Below are 8,130 nucleotides of genomic sequence, written 5' to 3'. Positions count from 1 at the left end.
TAAATAAGGGTTATATTTGTGAATAAACTACTTAATTATTTATTAACTCATTTAAACAGAACATTTCGATCTACTAAAATTTAAGCTAACTAGAAAGCGTAATAAGACACGTTAACTGACATTCATCTATTTATGTTGATTTACGGGTTTTATAGCGTTGTTCTATGCTAGTTGTCTAGGAAAATTCAGTTCTTTATGTAAATAACCGTACTCTATAACGAAACGGCAATTTACATGACAAAAATATTACCGCAATGTGTGATCAATTGATAGCAGACTGAAACTTTAATACCATAATAGTAGAGTTCTAGAAAGAGCCGAAATGCAGATATTACTCTGTAGCTATTTTTATAAATATGCGCACAGTACATGAACAGTAATTCCGATGCCTCGCCGTTTTCGGCAATTTTCAGTTCAAGCATCATAGATATCGTGCAGAAAATAATAGTTGCGAAGTATTCCACAACATGTGAACGTAATTAAAGAGAATGACGTTAGAAGTTTTCTGGTTGAGGAAGCTATCCTCCCCGCCCTTGAGAAATTTTATACCACAACTTTTGGCCCAACCAGTGAATAACCAAATTTTTTATCCCTCACGCTTTGCTTATATACAGCGACTATCCCAGATTTTTATCTATAAGTTAGAGAGTTATCTAAGAGTTAGAGTTAGCATTCTAAACACGCACACTCCGCTTATAAAATGCAGATGCTCCGTGCAATTAGAATGTGATGACTTGGTCAAGGAGCAACCTTCTCCGCAAAAACTCGACATTTCTTATTAATGCCTCAGTTTTACAAAAGACTTTGTTCCTGAATGCAAATTCACTCGTAATTCATGTCAATTTCGAGCAAAAACACTCGTGAAAAGGCTAATATCCTTGAACCGCTAAATTCGATTCCAAATTTTTGCGCCTATTCCGTTAGCAGACGACGCCGGCATTATGTTTTGTAGGGGCACGTTGGAGACTTAGAGCGTTGTTCGTGCAGAGATAGTGTGTTATTCCTTCGCGCTATTTAACTTCTTGAACTTCATTTAAGAAGGTAAGCTTTCCATTGGCTTTCCCGTTTGTTTGTTAGTCCTAGTACAGTGTTTGCAATTAAGAAAATCCAAGTCCTGACAGTATTCATTCGATTGGCGACGAACGTGATCACAGCGTTATTATTTCTTAGACTATTCTTTGAATTATAGAGGGAGAGGTTCCTTGAGAGGCCGTGAATTGCGTCGACTAATTTATGTCATAGGTTTTCTAGCCTGTTGGAAATGTTAAAATTTTGATGAAACGTTCATGTACAGGTCTTCCGAAGGCACCAATGCTTTGATTTGGTCCTTGTTTTTGCTTGCTTACTGCTGCTTGGACACGCCGACAATGACGCTTGGTAGCCGTATCTTCTCGGCGGCAAATGATTGCTTGTGATAATGTTGCATTGTGGCCCTGACAACACAGCAGTAACTATTATTTCGGCTTGGCTCTCCCACAGTCATCGTTGTTTATAGCGAGATTGTCTGTTGATTTGGTATCATACATGTTCATATCTAGAAGCTTCTCTTTTAGCGTATTGTCAGTTTGCAATAAGATTTCCATATTAAGACTTCTCAGTAGGATGATATTTATATAATAATAAGAATATAGCTGGAAATATGGTTTTCGGCCAGCTTTCGGCGCACATCTTTGAGCTGATTAGTCATCATTTCGAGTAAGGGTAATCGGGCGGTCTCTAGGTGCTGATTGCGTTTATGGCCACGTTTCTTAGTGATATTCATACATCTTAGTGAATAGATATGCGTTTTAAGAGTAGAACTGTCGTATTAACGCTTTTGTGAATGTGGCGAAAGCACTCAAATTGTTCTTGATTCTTGCGGTTGGCGAGTATGGTATATGGGTCTGTCCATTGATGTCGTTAGCTTGCTTGCAACTTTTGTAGTGTATGAGTCTTTATCCAGGACTGGTACCAGTATCAGCCTAATCAAGGAGCCATGTATGGCGCCAAAATGTGAGGCCCAACCATTGGGTCTGGCGGGAACGGCGGAGCATTGGCGGGCTTCAGCTTTTTGACATGTGATAGTAAATCTGCACCGGTGGGTATCGGCATCGTTAACTTAAAACAACTGTAGAGTAGTACAGGGTTCACTGGGCTTTTACAGTTTTGAGTGATCCTAGTGGTAGCAGTTATCGTGCGTACAGTGTCTTTGGCATTGTCAATAAGTGACTAGTGTGAGTGTTCAGCAGAAATAGAAGAACGGATTTGAACAGTTGCAACGCATCATCTGTGCATGCAGGCAGTGTATATCATCGACCCATTATTGATGATTGCTGAAAATAACAAGTAGGAAGTAATTAGAAAGGCGTCACCATCCAGTACATTGTGACCGCCGCGCATAACAGCTGCTAAGAATAGATGATCGTTACTAAATGCGCGGTTTTTATTCTTATTTGTGCGTGTGTATGTATGCATACATATGTAATCTGTGCATTTAAATTTGTTTTTATAATAGATTCCACAGCGAATTCAATCACCGCAATGATTAGAGCTAAATACAGAAAGTGAGAAACATATTACATTAGATTTACAGGACTTCCCTTGAATTATATGAATGAATTACTGACCTCGCGTTATTATGTTAGTGCGAAAAACGGAACTTCCTCCAGCGCTGAATTCAATTTGAGCATTTACTATCTTATTTTTTTATATTTATGGTGTATTTCAGATGGCCACAGGAGAGGATGGTGTTCCTACCTTCAAGTGTGTTTTGGTTGGTGATGGTGGTACCGGAAAAACGACTTTCGTGAAGCGCCACCTGACTGGCGAATTCGAAAAGAAATATGTGGCCACGCTTGGCGTGGAAGTCCACCCTATCGTATTCCACACAAATCGTGGCGCGATTCGCTTCAACGTGTGGGACACCGCTGGTCAGGAAAAATTCGGAGGTCTTCGTGATGGCTACTACATACAGGCGCACTGCGCAATCATGATGTTCGACGTAACATCACGTATCACCTACAAGAACGTGCCGAATTGGCATCGAGATCTTGTGCGCGTATGCGAAAACATCCCGATCGTGCTGGTCGGTAACAAGGTCGATGTCAAGGATCGTAAAGTGAAGGCTAAGTCGATCGTATTCCATCGTAAGAAGAACCTTCAGTACTACGACATCTCGGCAAAGTCGAACTATAATTTTGAGAAACCGTTCCTGTGGCTTGCGCGCAAACTCATCGGGGATGCAAATCTCGAATTCGTCGCCATGCCGGCTCTCGCCCCGCCCGAGGTACAGATGGACCCGGAGTGGCAGTCGAAACTCGAAAACGATATGAAGGAGGCCCAGAACATCGTGCTTCCGGATGAGGAAGATGATGATCTGTAAACATCAATCTGTCGATATATCCAAGAACTATTATACATCGTCCCATCATCCTTATACCTGCTTTTATAGGGTATACATAACAATAATACACGAAATAGAAATACATGGGAAGAACTAACGAACGAAGCCGGTCGCTCGCGGTATAAAATGACTGCGAAACAGTTATTATTGATTATTGTAAAGTAACGACGTGGCTGTCGACATTACTCATCCACGAGGGGACCTTTCGATGCGAGCTGCCTGAGGCCAAAGCAAAGGATTGAGAAAGATGCACGTTAAGATACGTGATCAAGAGAAAGAGCGAACGATCCGAGCGGAGGACCGACCCGAAGATTCAATGGGGTCACAGACATATGGGGGTAATGGAAAGGGGTTTCAATGTATCTAGGGATCAAAAATTGTTAATAAATAAAGCAAAAAAAGCAAGGTTTTTTCAAGACGTTTCTGTTCGAGGACTCAATACAGTACAGAAATATGGAAGCGAACTTAGTAACCTACTGAATACACTGAAGAATCACGGTAATATTAACGTTTGCATGCTCAAACTAATCGACCGATCGTTGGTAGAGGCAGAAATAAATGGCGTGCAGTATATGGAAACGACTATTATTATTATGATTATTTTGAGGAAGTGATTGAGAAGAAGTGGACAAAGTATTTAGGGAGGTGTCAATTTTAACCGTCGCGAACTAAGTAATATTGATGGTGAATAATGATAATAAGTCAAGATGTACCACGAAACCTAAATAAATAGGGAGCTAATTCAATGGCCAGTTAATCAGTGTCCATTATAAAAAGGCAGGCATGCTAGGTAATAAATCACGATTGTCTATGCTTGGTAACTCGTCGAGTATTTCCTGGTATGCAAGTCTATTTTTAAAAGTAACGCTGCGTCTACTTCTGCTAGAATCTCTCGGAAATCGATAGTGGAAATTAATTTGCTGTGTAATTTAAGACATCTTTATTTGATAACTAAAAATATTGCTGAATGTGTTGGCAATGCAACCATACAGATAAGCATCATGACTGTTTTTTTAAGTTCTAAATGCTCTCCCTTTCCATATTTTGTTGGACAGAATCCTATTACAGGTCCATTTCAGGTGGATAGCAAAAAAAAGTCGAAATATAGAACACGACACATTGGATTATAACATACTAAGTAAGGAATCATTTCGAACAAATACATATTACGTCAGCCTATACTTAGCTGATTGGGGCTGCAATCTGATCGTTCTTGTCTTAAAAAGAACTTCTTAAATGTGCTTATTGGCCATACAATTAAAGAAATGTGCGTGTAGAAATACTCAGATCGGGAGTTAACGATCTTTGTTAAATGGAACATGCTTCAATAAAATGCAGATTCAAACCTTTGGCTGACAAATCAGTGTTGGGAATTGCGAGTTCAAACCCAGCCATTAGCATATGCTACACAACGTGTGTGATTAAATAAAGATATGCAGAACTGTTGCCGATCGTCTGTCATACATCGAACTATGTACTTCTCGTACCGAATAAGACGATGCCAGTTTAGATAAAATTAATATTAATAACCTGTATTAATGGATGGCAATCTGTTTTGACATTTGTTTGGTTTCACATCATGAATCTGAACCTGAATATGAGGGATCTAAACTTACTTATTAAATTATAATTAAATAGTTTTGTCTTCTATATTTTACATCTTTCCTGGGGTTTTTTCATGGAAATGTCTTTATTTTTAATCATAAAAACCAGCTGTACAGTATATTACACAGTTATCGATTGCTCGTTAGTGTGCCATCGGTTGGAAATGTGGCTTTGTTTATCCTATTTCAAACTTAATTAAATTTTGTAAAAGATAACCTTTAATATTCCATACTAAATATATATAGTTTTTCTTGAATTCAATTAATATGTACCTTTATTCTTGGATAAAAAGGATATACAAGGTAGAATGTTCTTGTCGGCTTTGTTAGTACTGGTACCGTTGCAGAGTACTACTGACAATTCGTGGCGCAACCGATTGTAAAACAATCAGATAAGAAACCTTCAAACATTCATTTTCGATGATTCTCGTAGCACCATGACATTGTTCTACGTAACATTCATTTTACACAATAAATAGAATCAAGCCATATTCGAATAATCGCTTTGGTCTCCTGTGTGTCGACAATAGTTTCCTTTAGAGTTCTACAGTTTTTTTGGCGTACTACTTTTATATATACTGAGAGTATATTTATCAAGTACAATACAGTACAAAGATAAGGCTTGAGTCAGGCATGTTCTTCTTTCGCTTTTTTCTTTTGGCTTACAAATCAAAATTGGTAAACTCAAGATCACTTTCTCGAATGTGTGGCAAGTGACAACCGGCTATTGGACACCGTGGGTACGTTATAGTACGAATGTAGGGTAGTATAGTTTCATAACAATAGAGGTGACGACATCTCTTATTACGGACCGGGTTTTTTATGGGGCCTTTAGTTAGCGGGTCAATGCGGCATTCCTCGGCTTCCACTATCTGAAAAAATAAATTGATTGCACAGGATATACGTCTTACATTCTCCAGATATCTGATAATGGATTACAATACTTGTTTTGTTTCTTTATCCTGTTCATATGTGCTATTGTATTTTCTTTATCCTGTTCATATGTGCTATTGTATTTTCTTTATCCTGTTCATATGTGCTATTGTATTTCACACCTTTCAATAAAACTTTGAGAAAGTGCCATCAAAATAACCGATTTACCTACTTTAACAACCACATTTATTTGATTTCTATCAGACCTGACAAAGTATCAACTGACAGTGATTTCGTTGCTTCAGCTTACCTCGACATCCCTGGTTCTTCGACTCCTGTTACTCTTTTTTTGTCCTCTGGACGTTCCCGCCTCCTCGATCGGTTCAGTGTAAACGTTCGAACGATTTATAATCTCCTGCAGTTGTGTTAGCTCGGGGAATGACTCTTCCTCGTAGTTCAGATTCTTCTCGTTGGCTGCCATTTGCTCTAACTGAGCTTTGAAGTCTCCGCCTGGAGCCTTAAAATAATAATAATAAAGTAATATGATCTCCTTGAACTAAGTTGAAAATAGAGTTTTTCACGTAATGATACGATCATTTAAAAATCATTACTATCACTTGTTATTAAGTCACTTAATTAGAACTTGCTGCAACTGTTCAAAAGGTAGTTGAGCTAAGTTCCAAATAGTGATAAATCAAAAGCAGTAAAAATGCTAAAAACTTCTTAGAGGCGTGGCATCTTTTTATGCAAATTTTTTTTATGTGCTTTGAGTGCTAATTTTAGTGGCACGAGCTAATATTCGGTCTCTATCTTACATTTAACATTGAAAAGCTGCTCAACGACCAACTATTTGGTCCCCATATACGGGTTCTATTGCAAAAATGCTACCTGAAGTGCAATATCTAGACGAGTTTTATATTTTTCGACTTTCCTTGAAACCCCGTATAGCATTTTCATTGCTTCCACCATGTCCGACCTGTACGCATCTGTCATTAGAGAGCTATAGTCCTGAAAAATAGTAGATCGAATAAGTATTCATACATCATAATATTTTAAATAGTTTCATAGATTTTTACTAAAAGTTATGCTGAATATTTTCACAAAGTCGATAACAATAAGTGAAAAAATTATACGTTTACTTATTACTCCTATAGGAAGTATACCTCTAAAATACATAGCTGCGTTTCTTCCAGAGGTATGTACTCTGTGACAAGTTATTCAGCCCAAGTTAACTTGCCTAAAACGTAAATCCATATGATTAGGCTAAAATTAAACGAAAACAGATATTTCTATCGACGAACATGACAATTGATTACCAGCTTCTATGTTCTCAACTCAATGTAATTAAATCGCTTATTTTATATTGGGGGTCGTCTTTTTTAGTCTAAACTATAATTCTCAACTCAAAGTAAGTAATTCGCTTACTTTATATTAGGGTCATCTTTTTTAGTCTAAACTATAATTCTCGAACTTATGCATAAATTACCTTCAAGATCCTGTCGATGTTGTTCAAGCTAACAATCAGTTTGTGCATGTCATCTTTGGTCCTCTGTAGTAGATCCTTGTTTTCTGTATGAAGGCTATTGATTGCACTTGTCGCACTCATTGAAACAAATAGTCAAGACTCTACAGAAAAATGGTGATTCTCAGGCTTGCCTACAGAGAGTCGAAGATTATGGCTACAATGTATGAGACTGAATGATAGCCCTCCTTAAAATGAGTTAGACTCTAGGTCCGCCTTTATATATACTTTATCTACAAATATCGCGTCAATGAACTTGACGCTTGCATCCATCGCACTCACTAGAACTGCGTGACAAAACTATAATAAGTGTCTTTAAAAACCAATTTAATAAGTGTAAAATCCTATATGTCACAGTTTTGCGTATTACTTTTCGTACTCCCATCAAGTATAGTGTATATATAAATAATATACATTCACTTTAGCTCAGCTGCGATTTAGACGGAAGCTCATTTCCATGCTACGTTTTGTGTTTTCAACTATTGGAACAAATTTTGTCTACTGCTTCAAAAACGGTTCATTCAGTTTGATTTTGTTCATATTGTCTCATTGGCGATTGGTTCTTTCGACAAGTCACTTTACCTTTTTACACACAATCAGTTTGAGTAATGTCATGCGCTTTCAAGATCCGTTTTGCCTTAGTACGCTATCTTTAGACAAAGTACTTTTCTCTGGCGCCCATACGCCCTGCACTCGCTTTAAGCAACAAACTATTTGTATTCTCCGCATTCGTTCCGCTCTTTAACTCC

At 37.9% G+C, this 8,130-nt stretch overlaps 2 protein-coding genes across 6 annotated transcripts; one reads left to right on the top strand and one right to left on the bottom strand.

The window, feature by feature from the left end:
* The first annotated feature begins 885 nt into the window (after positions 1-885).
* On the top strand, positions 886-4,828 carry Ran (RAN, member RAS oncogene family). 3 transcript variants are annotated; one of them, XM_022800746.2, is made up of 2 exons: positions 886-1,041; positions 2,708-4,139. In XM_022800746.2, the coding sequence occupies exon 2, from the start codon at positions 2,708-2,710 to the stop codon at positions 3,359-3,361; it is 654 nt and encodes a 217-aa protein (XP_022656481.1). In that variant the 5' UTR covers positions 886-1,041; the 3' UTR covers positions 3,362-4,139. The 3 variants fall into 3 exon arrangements, with proteins under 3 accessions (XP_022656481.1, XP_022656482.1, XP_086840641.1); XM_022800747.2 differs by lacking the exon at positions 886-1,041 and adding an exon at positions 1,770-2,077 and having other exon boundaries at positions 2,708-4,828; XM_086984515.1 differs by lacking the exon at positions 886-1,041 and adding an exon at positions 2,123-2,325 and having other exon boundaries at positions 2,708-4,828.
* Positions 4,829-5,243: 415 nt separating this feature from the next.
* On the bottom strand, positions 5,244-8,116 carry LOC111248417 (uncharacterized). Of its 3 annotated transcripts, none has more exons than XM_022800744.2 (5): positions 7,964-8,115; positions 7,346-7,515; positions 6,748-6,867; positions 6,170-6,376; positions 5,244-5,858 (listed from the first exon to the last, which is right to left on the bottom strand). In XM_022800744.2, the coding sequence occupies exons 2-5, from the start codon at positions 7,463-7,465 to the stop codon at positions 5,649-5,651; spliced, it is 657 nt and encodes a 218-aa protein (XP_022656479.1). In that variant the 5' UTR covers positions 7,466-7,515; positions 7,964-8,115; the 3' UTR covers positions 5,244-5,648. The 3 variants fall into 3 exon arrangements, with proteins under 3 accessions (XP_022656479.1, XP_086840640.1, XP_022656480.1); XM_086984514.1 differs by lacking the exon at positions 7,964-8,115 and adding an exon at positions 7,802-7,826; XM_022800745.2 differs by lacking the exon at positions 6,748-6,867 and having other exon boundaries at positions 7,964-8,116.
* Positions 8,117-8,130: the final 14 nt, after the last annotated feature.

Source organism: Varroa destructor, unplaced genomic scaffold, assembly GCF_002443255.2.
Source record: "Varroa destructor unplaced genomic scaffold, Vdes_3.0 BEIS01000003.1, whole genome shotgun sequence".
Lineage (NCBI taxonomy): Eukaryota > Metazoa > Arthropoda > Arachnida > Mesostigmata > Varroidae > Varroa > Varroa destructor.
This window is presented reverse-complemented; position numbering and strand designations above follow the sequence as displayed.

Bases quoted from the DNA above. Each gene is read 5' to 3' on its own strand.
- Ran (XM_022800747.2), top strand. From the start codon at position 2,708: ATGGCCACAGGAGAGGATGGTGTTCCTACCTTCAAGTGTGTTTTGGTT.
- LOC111248417 (XM_022800744.2), bottom strand. From the start codon at position 7,465: ATGAGTGCGACAAGTGCAATCAATAGCCTTCATACAGAAAACAAGGAT. The intron at 6,868-7,345 runs GTAATTTATGCA...ACTATTTTTCAG, and splicing joins ACATCGACAGGATCTTGAAG to GACTATAGCTCTCTAATGAC. The intron at 6,377-6,747 runs GTAGCATTTTTG...TATTATTTTAAG, and splicing joins GTCTAGATATTGCACTTCAG to GCTCCAGGCGGAGACTTCAA.